The sequence below is a fragment of the Poecilia mexicana genome, unplaced genomic scaffold, assembly GCF_051168715.1.
Source record: "Poecilia mexicana isolate PSO_F unplaced genomic scaffold, ASM5116871v1 scaffold_7, whole genome shotgun sequence".
NCBI lineage: Eukaryota > Metazoa > Chordata > Actinopteri > Cyprinodontiformes > Poeciliidae > Poecilia > Poecilia mexicana.
In genome coordinates, this window is record NW_028263376.1 from 11297369 (window position 1) to 11321451 (window position 24083).

The following is a 24083-nucleotide window of genomic DNA, read 5'->3' on the forward strand; positions in this document are numbered from 1 at the left end:
TCTGGTTCTGTTTCAGGGTAAACTATGACAAAATTAAAATCATTCCATTAGAAAATCTTTTGTTTTGTTTTTGTACCCGACTTAAAGATGCTGTAAAACTGTCTAAAATTAATGAAGCACCCTTTTGAGCAGGTGGTAACACGGGTTGATTGCTTGTTTGTCTGTGTATAAAATTGAAAATAAAATACATAATGAAAGAAAAAAACAACAACACAGAGTCTATTTCAGCTTCTGCCTTTAAATAGAAGATGGAAGGAAATAAAAAGGTAGAAAAAACAGGCTTGACAACAGTTTCCAGCACCACAGGTTGTTGCTGAACTGACTAGCGGTTACTATTCTGACTGTAGCAGGAGGTGATCTATTCCACCTCCGAATGTGTAAAATAGTCCAAATGTGTAAGTGTCCTTATATTTCTTTAATCTTAAATTCTTTCCTTGTATTTTAAGGACTTTTCTCACAGTCACAGCTTTTCCAGATTATTACTGATGTTACTTATGTTTTCTATTTTCCTTGCTAGTGTTAGAGACATTGGAGAGGTCGAAAAGAACTTAAGCTGTTTGGAGCCTAATAAGAAGCTCGTCCCCCGTCCCTCCCACCCACCCTCAGGATTCATTTCACCATAGCGAGGGGATCGTCTCCGCACCTCATTCACACCAACAAGCTGAAACCTGGGGACAGGGATGGCAGCACCCTGGGGTGTCTGAGCTGATCATCTCCCTGCTCGCTTATAGTTATTGCTAGTTGGACGGTGTCATATCAGTTTGTTCATCTGTATTTATTTTCCATTTCATTTCGGTTTTTGCGACCTTTGAATTATCTATTTATATATTTCTAACGTATTGAGTTTTTAATAATTATAAGTATTGTTATGCGTTTGTAGATAATTAAACTTCACTATTCTGCATTTTATTGTTGTTCGTGACTTTGGATGTTTGCTTTGTACCGTTGACCATGCCGCTTCTGTTCTTAAGAAACTGTTTGCAATGCATCAATTTAAAATTTGATCAAGATGAGCCATGAGTTCAGTCAGCCGAGATGCAATCAACTGGCGCAGTTAGAAATCCAGCAACAAAGAAACCACAAAGAAAAACAGAAAATCTGCATTAAGACATTCACTTAATGTGTTGCTGAATAAGGAATTAACTCCAAGACGCTTTTGATGAACACTCAAGCTGCAAAAGGAAAATCAAACGTTACGATAAGCAATGAAAGTAGCTGCAGGGTGTGGCCTGCGGTGCTCACAGTGCACCTTGCTGTGCGTTAACTGTCTACTTATAGATTAAAAAGTCTGTTTTTTATATATTTATATAAACATTGAATTGTACGTTGCAGTTAATAAAAGTAGCTGCAGGTTAAAACAGGGCGTGTTCATAAGTATTAGGATCCTTTGCTCAGTGCTGAGTGGGAGCAACCTTTTGAGCTAGTGTAGAGCCATGAGTCTTCTCGGGAATGATGCAACAAGTTTTGCACTCCTGGGTTTGGGGATCTTCTGCCATTCTTCCTTGCAGATCCTCTCCAGTTCCATAAGGGTAGATGGCGAAGATCGGTGAACAGCCATTTACAGGTCTCTCAGAGTTGATCCTTGGGGGGCGAGATTGGTTTTGACTAATGCAATCTTAACGACTTCCTGAGGGAAAAAAAAAATCCAAACCAGAAAATTGTGGCTTTACCCAGACTGCAACAAAAAGATTGAGATCAAAACAAAAACTTTTTAATAAGTACTGTTGAGAAGATACATTTAAAATAAGCTAGTTTTAAAACTTAACATGTCTTGATTCAAATGGCCTAATTGTGGTTTTGAAATTAGTAATGTATTCTGACTTTTTGACCTTTAATTTACCCGTAGTTACAGCAGATGGTTTGCTAGGATCGTTTGAACTGCCTTTTGTTTGTGTGGGAAAACAATACAGTAGAAGTTCCAGCTTTTCACACTCATCTGTGAAAAGCAGTAAACACGGCAGGGGTTTCTGGCTTGAGAGAGGGTCAGAGACAGCTCCTGGATTGGATGAGCACAGGTACGCCTTATTTGAATTTTAAAGATAAGAAGATAAAACTTTCTACACAGAAGTAACAAATCAGATTTGCTCTTGCAACTCTCCAAAGATGTCTTTGCACGTCTTTGCTTTTCTTTCTTTTCTTCTTTCCATTTATGTCAGGTAAATGAATGTATGTCTCTGTTGTTCTGCAGTTTCTGGTGTAAGTTTATGCATTGTCTTATATTGGATTAAACTCTGTAATTCTGTGACGTCAACACGCATTGCTGTTTTCCTTGTGGCCACACGTGGCCCTCCGAGAGGACCTGGGATCCAGAGGAAGAGAGAGCCAGACTTTTTCCAAAGTTAACCAATTTAGAATTTTCTTCCTTAACAGTACCTGATATTTAAATCGCTGATGTTGTTTGATCCTATAACCGCTTTGTGACATGTGTCATAAATCAGCACCAGTAAAAATCTCAAATGGTTTGTGTTTACCACTGATGCTGGCTGATCTATGGGCCTGAAGTTCGTCTCACAGATCTAGGATACTGTGAGAAGTGTTTTGGCGCCATCTAGTGGTTAAAGTGCGATCAGTTTTATTAAATCAGATGTGCGCACTCGGAAAGTAAATCTACTTTTGCCTAATAATAATCTTTTTACCGGTTTAATCTTTAAACATGTTTAATCTTTAAACAGGTAAAAAAAAAAAAAAAACTTTTTCATTAATCCCGCATTTATGTATCTACATGCTTTTTTATTGGTCTCATGTAAATTTGTAATATTAAATGTATTTTCATTTTAAAAAATCTATCTTTGAATTACATTCTCTCCAACCCTACAATTTTTCAGAATCAAAAGTATCTACCACCTCCATCACTACAATATAAATAAAGACCTATATGAACGTACCTATACAGTAGGAATAGACATCTAAACTCAGTGTGGAACTAAATAAATATGCTTTCACACGTGAATTTTTCAAAAATTGCGAAACAGCGGACTCCTACACGAAACTAAGGGTTTAATTGGTTTCGAAAATGTATCCAGTGTTTTTAAAATATGTTTAATTTGGAGTTATGGGCTTAGTTAAAAATAAACTCTCATTTGTTGTTTTAGAGAAAGAGCTTTTAAAACATGTTTAACATTTATATAAAATCACAATGTCCTCTGAGCAAATTGTACTTCTACTCTTTCAAATGCATCATTTGTAGATGATGATTGGGTTACGAGAGTACAGCTGACGGTTAAAGTTAGAATACATTTCAAATTATTAGTTTTTATAACAATTACCATGGAAACTAAACGTGATTTCTTTTTACATAACATACCTATCTTTTATTCAACTCTAAATTAAATAAAACTGATTCTCTTAAATGTACTCTCTCAAAACAGAAATGTCATCCTTATTTCACCAGTTAAGATCCTTGACACTGAGTAACAAATCACATCACCCGTTCTTTCAACAGAAAATGTTTTATCACGTTATTACTATAAATAACTCTTAGCATTGATGGCAACTTGTGTTATGGGCTAACACTCTAAAGTAAGGAAACTGTATTTTTCAGACTGTTAAAATGTCCAGTTTCATGAGTAAATAGTCCATAAACCAAACAATTTAGTCGAAACATGTTGACTTTTTCATTTTTAAAATAAATTCTGTTGAGTATTTGAACCAAAATCAAGGTATCCAAGGAGACACGGGAAGGCTTTTCCGGGCATTTTCCAAAAAAAAAAAAAAAAAAAAAAAAAAAGAATCTTAGGACTGGATGCCAAAATGAACAACATCCTCTTAGATCAGAATTTTTTTTGCATCACCTAAACACTGTTTCTATGAAGTAACAAATGAACAAGTCGAGTCAGATTCGCTTTTAAATACATCCAGTTACTGACATAGGTTTAAATATATTTAAACAAGAATATTTCTAACGCATTCAGATTGTGTTATTTATTTTACCAATGTATCCATAGAGACAGAATATGCTTTCCGGGGCATTTTTTAAAAAGTGGGACAACTTTCATCTGGTTACCCAGCATTGGACACCAAACAGCAACCGATTATCGTGAACGGCTGCGACAGACTGGTGCATCTGTCTGACTGGACCAGAGAAACGATGAAAAGGAGTGACAGCCTAATTCAGGTCTTTTGCCTGTTGTCCGTTGCCTTAGGTAATTACCAAGTTTTTTTGCTACTGCCAAACATTCTGTGATTTTTTTTAAATTTTTTTTTATTTTTTTATTTTATTATTATTAATTCATTTTTGTGGTGGGATTGCTGGTGAGACGGAGGTTAGCGGTTAAATAGATGTGTTTAGCCTGGCATTTAACTGAAATAAGTTAAAACGTACTTTGACATTTGTTAAATTTAATATGCAAATGAAGTGTTTAATATTTCTGGACGCTTAAGAACTGCAGCTTAATACACTGTATTACACCAAAAAAATTACGTTAAGATTTTCATTTATTTATTTATTTATTTTTGCCTCAATTCAGATCACATTTAGTCACCGACAACAGATTTAAATAAATTCTTCAGTGGTGTGAGTATACTCCCGGACATTATTCCGGGTGTGTAATGTCCAAGAATCACAGGAACTTATTATTATTATTATTATTATTATTATTATTATTATTATTATTATTATTATTATTATTATTATTGTTGTCCCTAAATCAATACCCCAGTGGTCATCCATAATCAACTAATTGCCCAGGTGAATTCTTACAAATATCTTAGAATACAAATTGAAGTGTACACCCGGAAGTGTATTTCCTGACTTGCTGTGCTGAAAAGCTTTTTTTTCTTTCCCATCATTTGATTAATTGGATAATTTTTAGCATGACGGTGAAACAGAAACGTGGCGTCAGTCAAATGACTTCTTTCACCACAATGACTCCACCTCATGGGGGTTTGTTTTCATCGTCAAATCTCGCCACTCCTCTACGGATGAAGAGAAGGTCCCGCGATAATCCACCGCGAGAACTGGAAGGGCTCATTGTTACATTTTCCTGCCTTCCTCTCCTTCATGTCTCCGCTCTGGCCCCACTCACACCGCTGTAGAGCCCATTTACTGCACTTACACCCAATGAAAACACATTATTTAACATTTTTGTACAATACAAAGTATGTTTAATTTGGAGATATGGGCTTAATAAAAAAAAATAAATAAGTACGGTATGTTTCAGGATATTTTTAAAAGACTTGTTTATTTTCAAATAAACAAGTCTCATTAGAACACATATTCTAACTTACTGAGTATGATTGTAGGCCATGTTCTACTATTACAGTGAACCTTGTTTTTTTCTGCCAACTTTCACTCATTTTCCTGCAGTTATTGAATCTACTGTGTAAATGACATGAAGTTAGTCGCTATTTTACCCATCTGTAGAAAATAAATGGCAGACTCTGTTTTACTAATTCATACAATACAATGTTGCCTATAGATAATAATCTGAACAAACTTTGAAAAATATAGCTGTATGTAATTTACCATTATATTAAAGCACTTCCACATATTTCTCACAGCTGCTGTGTGTATGCCATACTGAAAGTTGTTTTTACATCTTGATGGTGCTGGGGGTGTTTTTATGCTTGTTATGATTGTGATTTTTTATTTTATTTTTTTTTTTTGTCCCATAGGAGTAGGCCTTGGGTTTCTGCTGAGGTTTACAGTTGGCCCAACTTCTGCTTTGAAAGGGTGGATCCAAATTCCAGGGAATATACTTCTCAATGTGCTTAAGATGTTTTCTCTCCCCCTCATTGTGACAAGCGTGCTTGCAGGCAAGCTAAATATAAATCTAAATTCTTAATGTATTAACTTATTGTTATAGAGATAGATATGAAAGGTGTTCTCTCACTTTTTTGTGGATATTCTGTATGAATATTGCTAAAAACACTTTTTTATATATGTGTCTAGATCTCAATGAGTCTAATTCACAAGAATTTATTTCTTGTCACCTAAAGGTGTTAGAAGATGAAGATCAGTTCAGACATTTAGACTATTGTTAGGCCACATATGAACTCGGATGTTATCCTGTTTCTTGCTCAGGAATCAGATGAAATTCTGGTTCTGCTTTCTTTTCTCAGGTGTAACTGGATTACACACCAAAATGTCCAGGAAAGCAGGCTTGATCACAGGAGCCTTCGTCTGTGGATCTACCTTGTATGCCGCAGCTTATGGTAACTTTATAAAGTGCAGTGTACTTTAACGTAGATTTATAGAGTATCATAGTGTCTGTTGTGTTATCAAGTGAGAATGCATTCATCAAAATGCTGCTGTTCATACATTTTTCACTCTACAGAAATAATTTATGCATCAAAATGTAGCCAGGGGTGTCTGCTTTGAGCAAATATTAGAGTAATTGCTGTAGATCTTGCAGTTTTCTCTCAAGTTTTCCCGGAGCACAGGCGTTCGGAGCACAGGTCTCCGGGAACATTTTCTTCCTTGTGTTTCCCTCTTCTGCTTTGCTTAGATCTGTTTGTGTTCAGCTTTCTTCTGGTCTTTTTGTCTTCAGCTCTCCTCTGACTCGTCTCTCTCTTCAACTTCCTTCATTTCTGTCTCTGTATATATAAATATATATATTTTTTACTCTCTCTGGCATCTACTGCAGTGTTCATCCTGCAGGTATGCATTCTCACAACAGTTTTGCAAGGAACAGCAATTTTTCTAGTTGCTTTTGACATCCTGCCTGAGATTTTGTGTTGCAGGGTTGTCTCTGGTGATCACAATAAGGCCTGGTGTGGGATCAGAGTTGGGAGTTGATGAAGAGGATACTATTGTTCCCTTCTCTATGAATTTGATCTTCATGGATATATTGAGGTGAGAGGACAAGTGTTTAATTCAATTCAGCTCAAGTTTAATTGTATACAGCAAATTTCAGCAACAAGGCAGATAAAGGTGTTTTACATCATAAAAACACAAAATCCAAAATCATAGAACACACAGGCAACAATTGAAGCATTACATTTTGTCAAGTGCCACCGTTACACATCATAATGTTGGTGAATGTTACACATAACTGTGGTGACGCATGAACAACGCAAGGCTCGGGTCTCTCAAGAATTAACGATTTTCTATTTACTTTTGACTGGACTATGCATCCAGAATTGCTCGCCATTGCTGTTCTACAGCAGACAGGAGTTTCTGGACATTTGGACTCAAAACTCCAACAGTTTTATATCCAACAATCACAGAGATCTCCAGAATGCCAGGGGCTGCTCACACTTCCTGGCCAGTGCACGCAGATGGCACCAAGAGCGCAAACAAAGGCAGGGTACACGTGGAGGGCTACGAGCTAAGCTAAAGCTTACGCCACACCGGCTGGCCTTACCCACCATTTTCCTCGTCAATGTCCATTCTCCGGCAAACAAAATGGATGAAATATGGCTCCCCAACACCGATAACAGACGGATTATGAACTCAAATGTCTTATTTTTCTCTGAAACATGATTAACAATGGCTTCCCTGACAATGCTATTGAGTTAGCAGGATGCCATACACACTGAACTGACAAAATAGCAGAGATCTCCGGCAAGAACAGCGGAGGAGGTTTGTGCATTTATATAAAAAAAAAAAGCTTGGTGCACAGACAAGAGACAATGCTCACCCAATGTGGAGTTTATAATGGTCAAATGCAGACCTTATTATCTCCCTAGAGAAGTCACTTGCATCATACTCACGACAGCATATATCCCCCCGGATGCTAATGACAAGCTGGCTGTGATAGAACTTCATGCAGCCATTAGCAAACACCAGACCAAACACCCTGAGGCTGCTTTGACTGTTGCTGGTGATTTCAACCACTCCAACTTGAAGATAGTCCTCCCCAAATTCCGCCAATAAGTCACTTGCAACATTAGAGGGGACAAGGCTCTGGACCATGTTTACTCCCATTTGGCTGGAGCACATAAAGCAACACCCGTCCCCCACGTTGGACAATTGGACCATCTCTCCCTTTTCCTCACACCACGATATTCGCCAACATGTGAAACCCACTGTGGAGCAGCACGCCTCATTTGTACTGGACTATATCTCCGTCACCACTGACAGAATTACCACCCAGAAACAGATCACCACGAACCCAATCTATTTCATATAGCCTTAAAGGGCTGCGCCTATACTCATAGAATCTGGGGTTACAATACGTAACCAACGTATGGAAAATCCAATATCCAACTCGAAACTAACCTCACTGCAGTCGGTAACACAAAATTAAACCACCGAGATAAAGTTTGTTTTGGTCTGTGGCCTGCAAAGATGGCACCGAGCGACTGCACCTAAACGCCCCACAACGTTTTTCCAAAGCTCTATTGACCAATAGCAGACATAGAAGGCAGCTCTCCTCATTAACATAACGATGCAGCAGAAATACATCAAACGGAAATACAGTGAGCAGAAAAGGGAGAAGCAAATAAAGACAAAGCAAAATATCTATTTTTCTTGACAAAAACGCATGCTTAGGGGAAATAAAAAAGAAAATATATACATTACTTGATGGAAACTCATGTGTAAGGAAAAAGAAAAACTAAGCATATATTTATGCTTTTATTTCTTATGTCGGTTTTGGTCCTCCATAGATTGTACCTTAAAAAATAACAGCTAAATGATCAGACAGGGCAATGGTTTTACAGTTACAGTCATTGGAAATATTCACACCCTGACTGATAAACAGGTCCAGTGTGTATCCTTGATTGAGTGTTGCTTGTGTAAAATGTTGAGTCAGACCAAAATTATCAAGAATATCTTCTGGCTTGTAAACATGGATGTTGAAATCTCCCAAAATTATTAAACATAAACATAATCAATGATATATATAAGAGATAAAAGCTCATTAAAGCCAATGAAGAAGTTTTCTACATATCACTAACTCTTTGTAAAGAGTCTATGGACTTTTACCTCAATTCCCAGATATTCCAAAGAGGTAAAATTACCTAAAAAGATTTCATTAGAATTTATGAAATTCTGAAATTCTTAAATATAAAGGCCACGACTCTTCTTTTTTACGGTTTCTATTCTCACCTAAAAAATTGTAATTAGGAGGCGCAGATTCGATTAGTAGAGGTGATTCAGTATTGTCATCCAACCATGTGTCTGTCAGGAACATCAACATCAATGAGTGAAGTCATTTACTAATAGTCCTTTTTCTGATCTTATATGTAGCAGAGCCGGCTGAAGTGGCAGATAGTTCCTGAGACTGAGGTTGCTTTAGACAGGGGATGAGTCTAATGTTTAATTTCAGACCGCTGCATTTTGTATTTCTGTTTTTTGTTAATTTTCTTCTAGTGATCCGTTTCAAACAATATTCCTGCTTTTCAGCATATTCAGTTTACTGCATAGAGAAATAAAAATAGAATTTATCTTCATCAGCGACTATAATTTAAAACTGTCTTGGTAGATGTGAAATGATAATATTAAACTCTGGTGAAAATAATATTGTCACGGTTTGTGTCTTTCACATTTACAAGCTCAGTTTTTTTTCTGACTCTCTTTTTACTCCCACAGGAACATGTTTCCAGAGAGCTTCATTCAGGCTTTCTTTGAGCAGGTATGTTTTTATTCAGAACCACAGCTCAGTGTGCAACTTCCTATGTTGGGTCTGGAAGGTTACAAATAGTTCTTTTTTTTTTCCTCAGTACAAGACTGAGGTTGTTTATCTTTCAAAAGATCAAATTGTAATCCCAATGGTGAGTATTTTCTTCTTATCGTTCTTATTCTAGAGCACCTTCCAAAAGCATTGATAGCCCTGGAGCTTTTTCACGTTTTGTCACTTTACAACCCCAAACTTCAAAGTATTTTGTTTAGGTTTTAAGTAGTCAGCCAACACTAAAAAGAGTACTTGACTGTGAAGAGGAAGAAAAATCTGGATGGCTTTAATTTAAAACATGAAAGGAGAGGTGGTGTTTGTTTTAAGCTCACCTCAGGGGCAGTTGTGCCTTTCTGTAGCAGTCATTGAGCAGGAGGGGGGGCACATCACAGGGGAACACAGAGACAAGCAACCATTCAAAACACTTGTACTATTGGTTTAGACAACACCAGATAACACAACAATAGCATTTCTTTGGACAGAGGGTAGAATAATTTCCACATCTTGCCATAAATGTTCTGTTCTATTTAGGCTCGGATTTGACCATAATAATCGAACAGATGGTTGTGCTTTCACCTAAAGCCATCCATTGTCTTCTGGTTGTATATTTAGAGTGACTGTTTTTCTCCAAGGGAATCTTCTCAACTCTTCTGGCCCCCTAAAAACAAGTTTTGATCTTAGATTGTTTGGGATTTAGTGTCATCCATCTTCCTATTAAGACTGTCTGTTGCTTCCCTGCAATAGAAAGGCAAGTGAAGTGTGTATAACTGAATGTGTAGGACTATTGGATGGGTTACATAGCTAAATACACAAATATTTTTTTTCTCTTTATATGCATAATGTTTTTCTAATCCTTGAATTTATTCTATACATTTCACAGTTATCTTATACTTTGGATTTGTCTTTTACAAAATAAAGGCAAATAAAATACATCAAAGTTAATGACTTTAATGTGACTTACTGTGGAAAAGTGATATGTATTGTCCAATATGGTGCTGTACTACTACAGTACTTTTCTTGGAGAGTTAGAGGCTGCATATTTGTGTTTCTAGCCGCAGAATGACAGTGAGATGCTACTGGTAGGCAGCTATATTCCTGAAGCCAACATTATTGGACTGATCATCTGGTCTTTCACCATCGGCATCTTGTTAATCAGGGTGGGAGACAATGCAAAAAGCACTATGAAGCTCATTCAAATCATCAACGAGTCAGTAAAAATCATAGTCGTCTGGTTCCTGTGGTAAGATAACATTTCAGTATACAATTTCATGCTTTTACCAAATTATATCAGTGATTCTTGAGAATAGGGACAAAACAGGTCCTATGGATAAAGCATGAAATTTGAATAAAATATACACAAAATATATTTTTTTCAAATATTTAACTAAACTAACCTGGGTCATGTGAGCACAACAATGTATATTTTTCTTTTTTTTGCTGAATATTTTTTTATTTTAAACATTGTAGTCGGTGGATGATGCCTGTAAAAGCCCTTGTCCAGGAGCAGAACTCAACACATTCTTATAGTTTAAAACAATTAAATAAATACTAAAATTATATATTATGACAATTAAGTATAAGTAGACATATAAATAATTATAAAAGTATCGATAAATTGAATTAAAAATAATTTTTAGATATTTTCCAACTCCGTTCAAATTTGTCCTTAGTTTCTGTCAACACCGTCAGAAACGAAAAGAATGTAAAAAAATCAGGCATTATTGGGGGGCACCAGAACTTCTGAGGACCCCATGACGTTGTCTTTTCTCTTCCTTTGCTAGGAGGGCTAGTTAGCTCCGGTTAGCTTAAGTTATTCTTTAGTTTTTTCTTCTGTTTTATTCCTAAGTTGTTTGTCACAACCATGATGTGTCAACTCCATAACTGACAATTTTCAAAACTTTGATGAAATTTTGTGAAATAAAAGCTTAATTTTGGTATAATGTAAAGATTTCATGGACCTGACGAGCTACAATATGGCCTCCTTCAGAATAACATCATATAAATTGAGGTAGTTTGGCATTTCGTCAACTCCGTCAGATGTCAACTCCGTCAGAGTTTTTCTGACTCTTTCAGTGAAATTGTTGTCAAATCTCACTTAATTGTGCAACTAATTCATTTTAATGTATTTTACATGAATTGCATTACTTCACATGTACCAAGTTTTTCATTTTACTCACTAGTTTGTCACCACCTTCAGTTCTGTGTCAACTCCGTCATGCACTGTCAACTCCATCAGATGGACTTTTTCTTGTTTTTTGTTTTAAATAATATTTATTTTATTTCTTGAGAAGCATTTGTCTGTAAATTGAGTAAAAATATCACTAATGGGGTATTTTAAAAATCATTTTAGATTTATTTTTGTCAGATGGTGATGACAAAGTTCTGGGTCAGGTCGATTAAAAATGTAATTTTTTTAAAAAAATTCGCAACTGGGAGCCTGTACCTTAGCATCTTCATATTTTCTAAACATTATTTGTCATATTTGCATACATAAGGTTGAGAAATAATTAAAAAAAAATATGGGAAAATTAAAACCCATTTTGTCCCTATTCTCAAGAATCACTGATATATGTTTAATACACAAAATGTTCTAATCAGTTCAGGTCAGACATAAGAGTAAATTACAATATCAAAGAAATGTGATTTCTGTTTGTGATAAAAATGAATCTGTGGTGAAGTAAATTTAACATAGCTGAAACTGTGAAATCAACAATAAAAGAAAATCAAGTTTGTATCTTTACACAAATATATACAGTATTGAGGTCAAAAATATTTGTTCAAAATTGTTAGTTGTCTGTGGTTCTTTTATATAGGTTCGAGAAAAAGTACCTATCAAAAATTGCATTTTTTTTTCAGAAAATAAATTAAGTACTAAGAGCCTATCTTTTTAAGTTCATTCACAAAACAAAAAGCAATCTTGTTATCTTTACTGTGCTTCTCTCTGTATTTCAAGACACCAACCTAAGCTACCTAAGAGTTCCCAAGCTGTGATTTGAAGTACACTGACAAGTACACACTGCTGTGTCTACTTAAAAGTATGAAGTTAAATTAAGTTAAAGCTTAATGTTCAGGACGTCCCCAGACCTTACTCCATTCCTGCTGAAGCAAACCTGCAACTGATTCTGTGTTGAAAAATAAAATATGCACTATGGTGTGTTTTTAATGTTTAAAGGTTAACAAAAAGCAATGCTGTTGTTGGAGATGTAGGCAGAAAAAATAGATTTGATGAGGTCAACACTGACAGTAGCAAAAAAAAAAAAAACAAACAAAAAAAACCCAACTGTAACAAAAAGTGTGGCTACATTGGTTAAAAATTTTATTTGGGAAAACTCCTTGGGTGAAAAAAGTGAAGACAAAATGTTAACGTGGAAAATACCTGGACAGTTTTTGAACCTTTGAAAATAATAGATCTAACAGAATTTGTATGAAATCCATGAATGAACTGTTTGTGTATTATATTGTTGTAATACTTGTAATTGATTTTCTGCCCCGAATGTAATTTTGCAAAGAACTAATAAAATCTTAGAAAAATAAAAACTTGAACAAACTATCACTTCTTTCCATATTTAAGTTTGAACAGAGAAACAAATAAAAATCAAATCTTAAGTTTTAAAAACATGATTTTTTTTTTTTTTTGAGGCAATAAGTTTGCACAATTTTTTAAGTTAGGTGAACTAATTAGATTTTACCGTGTATTTGCATATTTCATTTACATTAACCATGTTGAGTGCATTATACAAAGTTCTGCTTGAACTGATTTACAAAGTTGAATTTACCTTGATTTTATGTTTCAAAGAAATATGTAAGTAATTAAAACAAAGAACAGTCTTGCTTGATCAACATAAATAAATTGTGGAAATAGTTGCTTTAATCTTTCTAAGTAGACAGAAAAGAATGTTTATCATCCTTGCAGGATACCTTGTTTGACAAACAGTTAATCAAAATCAATTTGGAAGACCCATTTATTTAACCTTTTTTCTTGACCGTTTTTTTGATTCAGGTATTTGCCAATTGGAGTATTTTTCCTGATCACAGACAGTGTGTTGGTTGTGGAGGACTGGGGAGATGCCTTTAAACTCGTGAAGTTTGCAGGAGTGGTTTGTATGGCGTACGTCCACTTTGTCTGTTTCAACTTTGTTGCCAAACTGAGATGACTGCTCGTGAGATGGCAGCACTGAACTCTACACAAGAAGGAAAGAAAACTGTTTTCAATGTATTTACAGAAGCGTAGCATTGATTTTGCTGAGATTTTTCTCATGTGCAACTGCCCAGGGCAGCATCTCGTGGGGGTGGACATGAGCACACCAGGTTAATTGGCCGAGCTTAAAATAAATCACTGATTGTGCCTTGAGGACAAAGGTCCACACTGACCTGCATATTTTAGATGTTCCCCTGCTTCAACACACCTCATTCAGATGATTGCAATTCAGCAAAACTATTGAAATCATGTGTGCTGAAGCAGGGGAACATCTAAAACATGCAGGTCAGTGGCCTTGAGGACCAGGGTTGGGAAACACTGGTCTAGACCAATATCCTTTTGATAATATGTGGCAGAAAGCTTTGTGTTAACACTCTCCATCTAATCTGAGCTTATAGTATTTTGCAGAGAACAATGTGACAAATGCGTCTATGAAAGAGCAAAGCTGGTGGAAACATGACCCAACAGGCTACAGATGTAGCAACAGGTTGATCTACAAAGTATGGACTCATTGAGGCTGAATAGTGATGCACAAACATCTTCGTGGATGTTACTGTGCAACAATGAATCATTTTCCTTGCACTTTGCAATGACGCACAGCTATGTATTAGCATATCTAGTCCCCCCAAACACATGACAACCAATTTTGTCATGTGGTTTACCATGTCAAAATTCATAAGTGTCAAAGTTGAAGGCCAGTGAATAGCTCTTTGTGTCTTGATAACACAGCGCATGACTCTAATGAAAGTTTGTTGTCTCTTTCAGACATGGATGCTACGCCTTTATTATTCTGCCCACGTTTTTTTTTTTGTTAGTCAGACAGAACCCCATTCACATCTACAGGAAGATCTCCAAGGCTATGATGACTGCATTTATCATCTCATCCAGGTGAGATGTTCTGTTTGTTTGTTGTCAAAGAGTGACACTTTTCTAGTTTCCACATATGAACGGTGCACCAATAAAGGATGTGCTTTCTGCCAAAGCACCGCCACTCTACCTATTGCCCTTCAATGTTGTGAAGAGAACGTGAAGGTCAATAAGAAACTCCTCCGCCTCATATTGCCCATTACCGTCGGCATCAATATGAACGGGACAACACTGTACGAAGTGATCGCTTCCATCTTTATTACTCAGATAAATGACATCAAGCTGGACATCAGCCAGATAATCGCCATTTGGTAAGCTGCTTCCTTGAAGTGTCTGGAATTGAGAAAAGGTGCATGCTGGGATTGTTAAGAGAAAAGGCTTGACACAATTGCGTGTTTCAGTTGATGTAGTCTGTGTTTGGTTTGCAGCTTGTGTAGTGCCTTTGTCACCTTTGGAACTGCAGGGGTCCCAGCAAAAGGAGCTGTGACCACTATCATGGTTCTGACATCTGTGGGACTCCCTGCAAAGGATGCTGTCCATCTGGTGGTGTTTGAATGGCTTCTGTAAGTTCAACTTGATGCTCAACAGCCTGCCACTTGTGTTTAAGAAGTACTTTAACCATCAAACCGTGTCGTCACCCTGGATGGAGTTATGCTGGTCTGCTATCAAAAAGCTTGCAGTTATTTTTGACCAGGACATGATTTTTAATTTGCATTATAAACAAATGTCTAGGATAGCCTACTTGTGGGGAGATCCTGGGGAGCAATGATTGATAAAACTACACTTTGTGACTGATGTTACTAGGAATTGTCTGAACTGGAGAAGAGCTCACTGTTGTAGAGTGGGGAAGAGAAAACCTTCAAGAAAACATAGTTGAATAACAGCAAGTTTGTTCTCCTCTTATGTCCCCTTCAGAGACCACTTCACTACCATGGTGAATATTCTCACAAACATGATGGGTGTGATTGTCATCCATTTTTTATGGGAAGCCGACATGCTAGCCTTGGAAGAAAGACAAAGGTAATTGAAATAATTAAAATGATGTGTTCTTTCGCAAAGACACAATGTTGCCAGAAGTATTTGAATCCCAATCGAAATCATTGAATTCAGGTGTTCCACCTGAATTCCACCTGTAGCTACAGGTGGATTTCATACACCTGTAGCTACAGGTGTATGAAATCCAGCATTGAGACTGAACAAATGGGGTGTTCTGAGAAAGAACAGTGAATACGAGTGTCTTCCCAAGATAGGATGCTCCCATCTCAGCACCACACATTTCCTGGAAATGGTTCAGGCGTGTTGTCTGGCGTTTCAAGTCCTGCCTCAAAATTATGATAAAAAGGTGCAGCAAAGACTTTCCTCCCTAGACTCTGGAAGACAATATGACTCTCCGCAGAGCTTCTTCTGGCCCTTTACCTCTGATGTGCAGAGAATTTCTTCACAAATGCTAACTAGCAGGTTGCAAAGAAGAAGGTTCTCCAAAAGGTTACTATAAAGGTCATCAAATTATTAACTGCGCTATCCCCACCCTCCATGAACTCTGCAATTCCTACCTTTTGACCTTTACACTTTTTTTTATATCTTCAAACCCAAAAAAGCACAAATTAAAATTTTGATAACGTTTTTATTAATATCTTTAGAATTATGTATGAGTTGGCTATCTTGGATAGAAGTGCCGAGTTTGACCATATTTTGGCCGTTTACAGCCTCCGCATTTGATCAAGCTCCTCCTAGAGATTTCAATCGATCAGTTTCAAACTTGATCATTTTGTTCATAAGGCATGGCCATGCATGCTTAAGGGACGTGGTCAGGCCTCAGAGTTTGAAATCTTTCACCATTAAACACAAAACTGTAATATCTCTTACACAAAAACTCTCCAAGACACCAAACCTTCAGTGATTGATCCACATCTGGGTCTCTACAACACTCAATTGTCAAATCAATCTTGTCAGGACTAAAAAAAATATCTTGGACCCTTGGTTGAAACCCAGCAGGAGGTCGGGTATTTTGCGTCATTTTTTTCTTTTTTAAGACACATTAAGTGTGTTTAAAATGACAAATTTAAGTCAGTCTTACACAAATCACTTAGTTTACTTTAAAAAAAAAAAGAAGGAAACTAATAAATTATCTCTTTTTTACCAGTTTTTTTTTTGGCTCAGGCAGCCTTTATTTGAGAGCAGTTAGACAGGAAAGTAGGTAATAACAGAGAGGAAAGATGGAATCATGGCCCACAGGGGTTGTTTGCCCAGGGCACCAAACAAGCTATGATGTGTCTCATAACATACTGTCACAACACAGTGAGTTTCATAAATGTAAAAAACAAAATTTTTATAAAAGTTTAATACTGCAACTTTAATGGTTTGTGTATTATTCACTCTTAAACCAACATAACAATGATCTAAATGACTCAGAATGTTTGGAGTATTTTTCTCTGAAAGGTTTCATAAAATATTCGGACAGATTCTGGTGAAAACAAATCTGGAATGTAGATTGTTATAAGTCATTTCCACTAAGTGGTAAGATATGGAGTACTTTAGTCCAGAGGTTCCCAAACTGTGGGGCGCGCCCCCTACGGGGGGCGCCGTGTCATTGCAGGGGGGGCGCGGGAAGCCGTCTGGATGAAAAACAAACAAAACATGAACACTGTATGCTCTGGGTTTTTACCTTAGAATGGCCAACTCTCTGTTATTCCTCTGTCAATTTCATACAGTAGAGGCTTCCACACTTCCCATATTTGTGTCCTCTGTCACTTTTATCAGCAGTTAAAACTGTTTAATCCGTTGTTAACATGTTGTAACCTGTTTTTCCGAGCCGCCTTTAAACGCAACATGAGCGCTACGACGCTCGCGCTGGGTTTCCACCTGTGAAGGAGACCTGCTGCTGCTGGGCGGAGCTACGTAGGTTTGTGTTAGAATCACGGCAGCAAAACGCAAAGAACTTTTCACAGTTTTTCCCTCCAAACTAACCGACTGAGTTGAGTAAAGCTGCTGGATGCAGGTAATGTTAGCTAAAAGATGACTAGCTAATATCAATACAGAACCTTAAGCTTAACAAGTACCTTGTAGGCTACCGATGTTGGTGTCTATTTTCAGCTACGTATATTCATTTTGCCCCCCAAAAAGTCGATGCACACCCCCGTCCCTTCCCGTCACACGCGTCGTTTCAACCAGACAGCCATTTGTAATCCATAGGGGGGGCGCAGAAAATGTTTGGAAACCACTGGGGGGGGCGCAGAAGAAAAAGTTTGGGAACCACTGTTTTAGTCACAGTTGATCTGCATTATCATTGATTGTGTTTTCCATTTTCCTTGTTAGGACTGATAAGGTTCGTTCCAACAATGACCTCGAGCTGGACTTAACCTGTTTGGAGCCTGATGACGACCTCATCCCATCCGCCTCCTCCCCATCAGGATCCATTTCACCTAAGTGAGGGGATCGTCTCAGAACCATATTAACACCAACAAGCTGAAATCTCAGGACAGGGACGTCACCATCCTGGGGTGTCTGAGCTGATCATTTCCCTGTTTTCTTATAGTTGTTGCTAGTTGGATGGTGTCATATCACTTTACTCATCTGTATTTATTTTCCATTTCACTTTGGTTTTTGCCACTTTTAAATTATATATTTATATGTTCCTAATGTATTTATTTGAAAATTGTTAATAATTATAAACATTGTTATGTGTTTGAAGATAATTCATCTTCAGTATTCTAGATTTTATTGTTATTTATCATTTTTGCATGTTTACAATGCATGGACTTTACCATTTTTATGAATTTTAGCTTTCTCTTTATATAATAGAAATATTTATCCAGTGTTTCCTCTCTAATCAATACGAGCTGCCACAGTTCCTTATCTTCTACAATTGATTTCCTCCCACTAATAAATCACATTTGTTTATTAACAATACTTACCTGTTTTATCTGTTTGTGGATCATTTCATTGTGTGTCTAGTGGTTAAATGCCTGTCTTTCTGTTTTTAACCTCTGTAACTTTGTATTAGACTTGAATGTATGACAAGTGTTCTATACACAACATTTGACTGATTGATACAATATTTTGTAAACAAATAGCCCTTTACGTTGCATGAAAAGTTTTACTGCTTTCAAATGGGAATTGTCACATCCTCTGAACGCAGGTTGTGCTAGCTGCAGTGTAGCAGAAAGTGAGTTTCTGCTGCTGCTCTCAGAGAGAGCGCTGAGAGCAAGTTTTCTCTCTTGCATGCTCTCAGTTGTGGCACCAGGGGGTGCTATAGCGCCCACTGGAAAACTCATACCCCCCCCAACAATATCAGATTTATTTTTTTTTAATACGTGGTTATTGTAATATTTTCCTTGCAAAACACAATTAATTTAGAAAAACAACCAATGATTGCATATTGAGAATTTTAAAAACCCTATCTCGCAACCGGAAATGAACTTGTATGCCTGTTTTCACCTCCAGTAAACAATTGAAAAGAGCATGTAATGTGAAAAAGGATAATTTTCTACAACCCAAATTTCCAAGGATGGAATCAACAGCTCAAGAAAAAACTGTGGACAAAACAGAACAAAATACAAAATATAATAATATAAAATTGCAGCTTTAAGCTCACTGAAGCCAAAACGTTGAATTACTCAAGTGAAATAACAACACAAGGTACAAGAGTAAATTTGACTGCATATTTTAAATGGAATTCATAAGAAAAATAAACATTAATAAATAGCAGCAAATATTTACAGCAAAATGTTACAGTGGTAAAGTTGTATTCATTACAACCTTTGTTGTAATGAATTCAACAAATGTTAAAATCAATAGAAAAATATAGGAAATAAATTTTACTGTCTTGTCCAAAATGATCGACTACGTCAAATTTTTCATGAATACCAAAGAAGAGACTCAAGATGTCAAAATAAATTCACAATTCTTGTCTTTATTAATAAACCCGTTTGGTGCCCTGGGCAAATAAAATGGATTGAATTACAACACATTAAATGAATCTGATACAACCTGGAACAATTTACTGGAGTATATTTTTTCATATAAATGTCACACAGGATTAAATAACATAAATATTTCAATGAGTTTCCAAGGACACAGTTTTTAAGATACAAACTCAACATGATTGTAGTAAGTAATAGCAAACTAATTCAAACAGTATTTGCAAGCTCTGTTTAAATTATTAGAAAAAAGTATCAAACTGTTTCACTTTCACTCACGGGCAGAGGACGGTGTATCAGTACACTGTAGCGTCTCTTAGAAAATACGCAAGTCTTAGAAAAATGCTGTCGGGTTCAAGGCTACACACAGCTACTGTCTGTTAAGTTGATGTAAGCAGGAGAAGGCTACTGAAGGGTTATTTGAAAAACGCATTTGTTAAATGTTCACAGGTATAATACACTTTGCACCTAACAAAAGCAAGAGCGTGTTTTCTTTTTCTGCTGGACCACAGGACCAAGGAAGACCACAGCGTGCACCTTCAGATCATTACAGCATTATAATCTGTTTCCAAAAATGTATATATTTTTTAGATGCATAAAAAGGCCAAGACATTAGATATTAGTTTCATGCATCTTTATTCACAGTTTTTTTCTCCTTTAAACACAGCTTTATAACTGCTTAAGTAATTACATGGATTTTATGGGAACTTTCCAAAACCAACAACAAATCAGCCACAAGCGATTCGTACCACAGCAGCACAAAGGTTAGACACGAGGCAGCAGGAAGCTAAATTCCCCATCTTCAGCCTTTCTGTGACTGTCTGAAAATGGGTTATCTATGTTGCACAGCTTCTGACCTGCTGACCCATTGTCAGCAGGAGCAGAGGTGGCCACAGTGATTTTATTATTCCATTTTATTGTCTGATTAAAGTGTAGAAAGAGCACAGTATTATGAGACTGTGATGGCGGGGCATGGTATTATTTCCAGCTGCAGAGTAGAGTTGATAAAGTGGAGCAGGGAACAGCACCAGGATGAGGGTGATCGGCACAAGCTGTGCCGGGTTTCTGGTCCGTCTCTCCTGTTCTTAGTTATAGTAGGGAGCTGGGGTTCAGACAGAAAAACCAGCGAAACTTAAGAGGTTAGGAGTTGTGTTTGGGAATCAAAAATAAAGAATAAACATCGCTAAAGTTTCCTTGGGGTTATTTTCGAAGGGGAACCCATCAGCACGTTCACAGAGCTCCTCAATGGTTAACTTACGTTTATTCTGTTTATCAGAAATTTGCTCCATTAAAGGTCTATAATAGAAAACAGGGCATATCTAGCCAAACCTCCTGCATAACAGAAGCTATGTCACAGGAGTTGAAGATGAAATCTTTCCACTTCGACCTACTTACTTGGTGTGATCTTATCAAGCCCTGGCCAGGCGGGAACGTAGTAACGAGGCAAGGTGCCCTCCATGAGTCTTTCCATCCAAAGCCCCAGACGGTCCAGCTTGTGGTGAATCTGCAGGGTGGATGTGCTGCGGGACCGACTGGATTTGCGTTGAGGATGACCGTCACGGGAACCGGGCCTCGGCTTGCCCACTGACATCCCTGCTTCGTCTTCAGACGACTTCCCGTCGAGGTCCTCTCCGGTGTAGACCGGCTTGAAGAGACACAAATACTTTTTGTGGCCGTTCAGGGCCAGCACAAACCCGGTGTAGTCCGTTTTACGGCTCCCGCTGTCATCCTCGTCCGCATCGATCTGCGCCGCGTCCTGTGCGTACTCCAGCAGCGTGCTCATCCACTCGCCGTGCTTGTCGAGGTTCAGGAAGGAGAAGTGCAGCGTCTGGGTCCTGCAGAGGAAAAGGAGTAATGAGAACGCGTGTCTAAATTTCACCCGTAAAACTCATACGGCGCGTAAAGTTCATTGAGAGTTTACCCTGTGAAAGAATACACCTCTTTGGCAAACTTGCTAAGAAGGATATTTTTGGAGGCATCAGTGAGAACCAGGACTATATTGATGTGTCCAGGTCTCAACTTCACCAGGTTGCTGATGTAGGTGATGTCGGTCAGCTCTGTCACCTCAACAAAATTCTTTTTTGGAGGTCGGCTGAAATGAATAGCAACACAAAGCTTTAAAAAAAAAAAAGGCATAAGTCTTTAATTTAATCCATGGTTGCTTGAGGAGTATTCTTGCCTCCCTGATGATCCATTTTCTGCCTTGGTTCCATCCTTCACCTTTGGTTTCATCTGTTTATCTTCACTGGAGTCACTGCAACCAGAGGAATTATACTCGTGTTTTTGCTTTTCGTCTCTTGCGTTTTACTCAGAACCCCACAGGCAGAACCCACCTGAAGGCCTGGATCACCACAGTTCCAAACAAGATGAACAAAGCAGAGAAGATGAGGGACAGAAGAGGCATCATCTCACGCCTGAAAGTGAATAATTTCACAGTTGGAAAGTTTCTCTCATAAAATATGCTTTAAAACTAAAAGCGATTGCCTACCAGTTGTTATGAAGAATATCATCAATAACTTCTGAGAGGTAGTCATAAGACGCATAGATCCACCGGACTACAAACATCTAACGAGGAAAAATACGAACAGCGCTGAGAGACAGAACAGCTGTTTGGCTTTAAGTAACCACTGCAATGCAACCACTGTCTTCAAAATGATCGTACCGAAGCAAACTCGTTGTTGAGTTCAGGCAGCATGGCATCATGTATGAGGATGGACGGGTCCTTCTGAAGTCGTTCCAGTTCCTCCAGGAGACGCAGCTTGTCCTCCTCACTGCCGTTCCAGGCCGTAACTGGCTTGAACAAAGCTTTGCCGGCTGTGTTTCGCCTCTCCAGTATTACCACCTGCGCACGCACACACAGACACACAAGAACCCACAAATTAAAACCTAAAGAAGGACAGAAAGAAGGGAGTTAAAGGAAAAGGATTCAAAGACGGACAAAGGAAAGATTCAAGAAGGTACGGAAGTAAAGACCGAAGGACGGAAGGAAGCAAAGCACAAAGCATAAGTGAGGAAGGAAGGAAGGAAAGAAAATAGAAGGAAGGATACAAGGTACCACTATCGCAATGGTAGAACACGATAGTCCTGTAACTGCTGGGTTGCTGACAAAACCTACTCATTTGACAGGCGACATCATGCCAATTGGAAACAAAAAGAACCAATAATGGAAAAGGCACTGCAGTTTATCACTACCTCTATGAGTACTGGACCCTCATTTCATCGCAGAATGAACCAGAGTGAACGGAAAATGGAGCATCCAGCATCTAAGCTCAATGACTGAAATCAACAATGCGTGGAAGAAATCCCCAAAACCAATGTTAAGTGCAGACTTTAAATACTTTCAAATGTTTGTACTATTTCGTTACGATGCTTTTGTACATGCTGTTTGGGGCACCGTACCTGCGGCGTTGACTGAGAGCTGTCCTCACTGTGCATGAGGATGTCACAGAGTGGTTGCTGCAGCCGTTGGTACACATAAGCAAACCTCACAACATCCCTTGTGTTGGTAGATGCAAATGAGAGAAATTCCTGGTTTCCAGAGGAATATGTCTCTTCATCAGTTGTCAACAACAGAACACAGTATCTGAGGAGACCAGAGGCCAATGGAATAAACTCAGAAAAGAAAGGCCTGAAAATGTGATAACACTGACATCAATTAGATCTCCTTACTTCCTGCGTCTGTGGAACTGTTTGACCGGACAGAGCTCATCAAAGAGCTTCTGATTGACGAGCCGTGGTGCAAGGAGGAACTTGTTGTTTGACATGAACTCATCGATGATTTGTTTCTTCATTCCTTTAGCCTGCAGAGCGAGGAGATGCTGCATTTTAACTACATGCTAAGAGAAACCTCTCTAATACCAAACAATGACAGAAAGACATCAGATTTTTGCATGTGTTGCTTTAAAGTACTTGTATAATGTCAGCAGGCTTGTCCGTGTTCTCCTTGAAGACCAGCATGGTCGGAGCATAAGTGTTAATGTTAAACCGTTTCTGCAGTTCGGCCGTCTCCGCAAGGCCCTGGTCCACATAACCAAACTGCAGGTAGTCCTTGTAAGCAAACGCTGCCAGCTACGAAGACATAATCACAAGTTAACAGCCGCCATGGCTACATTCGTGAAACCTCAAATTTATTTTGCATTAACCAAAATGACTGGAACCTACTTTGAACAACAGAGGGACAGCAGGAACTTGATCAAACAGAAGCACGTGTGGCTTGTTGAGCTCATGCCAGCTGTTTAAGAACTGCTGCTCATTTTTGTCGGTGATCTGAAGTACAGAAAATATACAACGCTGCGTGTATTTCTTTTCATTTGATGAAATGTACATCAGGCTGATTAGGCACTGATATATTTACCCTCTCCACAACTCTCTGAGGGAGGAGGTCTTCAACAAACTGCCTCAGGTGTTCTTTTGCTACGGCATAATGGAAAAACGTCACCTTTCCACTGATGACACCCAGTATGGACGGGGTGCGGTGGGCGCCGAGGTGATTGGCTAAACGCCTCTCGTAGCCAACGTCGACCACACCTATTCCGACGCCTG

At 38.0% G+C, this 24083-nt stretch overlaps 1 protein-coding gene and 1 pseudogene across 1 annotated transcript; one reads left to right on the forward strand and one right to left on the reverse strand.

Moving 5' to 3' along the window:
* Positions 1-2375: 2375 nt before the first annotated feature.
* Positions 2376-18405, forward strand: LOC148158373 (excitatory amino acid transporter 3-like). Its single transcript, XM_088007047.1, has 13 exons — positions 2376-4142; positions 5614-5754; positions 6061-6153; positions 6682-6793; positions 9476-9518; positions 9607-9657; positions 10610-10797; positions 13558-13665; positions 14521-14643; positions 14739-14933; positions 15051-15185; positions 15538-15642; positions 17938-18405. The coding sequence occupies exons 1-13, from the start codon at positions 4088-4090 to the stop codon at positions 18050-18052; spliced, it is 1464 nt and encodes a 487-aa protein (XP_087863173.1). The 5' UTR covers positions 2376-4087; the 3' UTR covers positions 18053-18405.
* A 1109-nt stretch (positions 18406-19514) lies between these two features.
* LOC148158374 (dnaJ homolog subfamily C member 16-like) overlaps positions 19515-24083 on the reverse strand; it is a 7186-nt pseudogene continuing 2617 nt past the window's right edge.

Bases quoted from the DNA above. Each gene is read 5' to 3' on its own strand.
- LOC148158373 (XM_088007047.1), top strand. From the start codon at position 4,088: ATGAAAAGGAGTGACAGCCTAATTCAGGTCTTTTGCCTGTTGTCCGTT. The intron at 6,154-6,681 runs GTAACTTTATAA...TTTGTGTTGCAG, and splicing joins CTTGTATGCCGCAGCTTATG to GGTTGTCTCTGGTGATCACA. The intron at 9,658-10,609 runs GTGAGTATTTTC...TTGTGTTTCTAG, and splicing joins ATCAAATTGTAATCCCAATG to CCGCAGAATGACAGTGAGAT.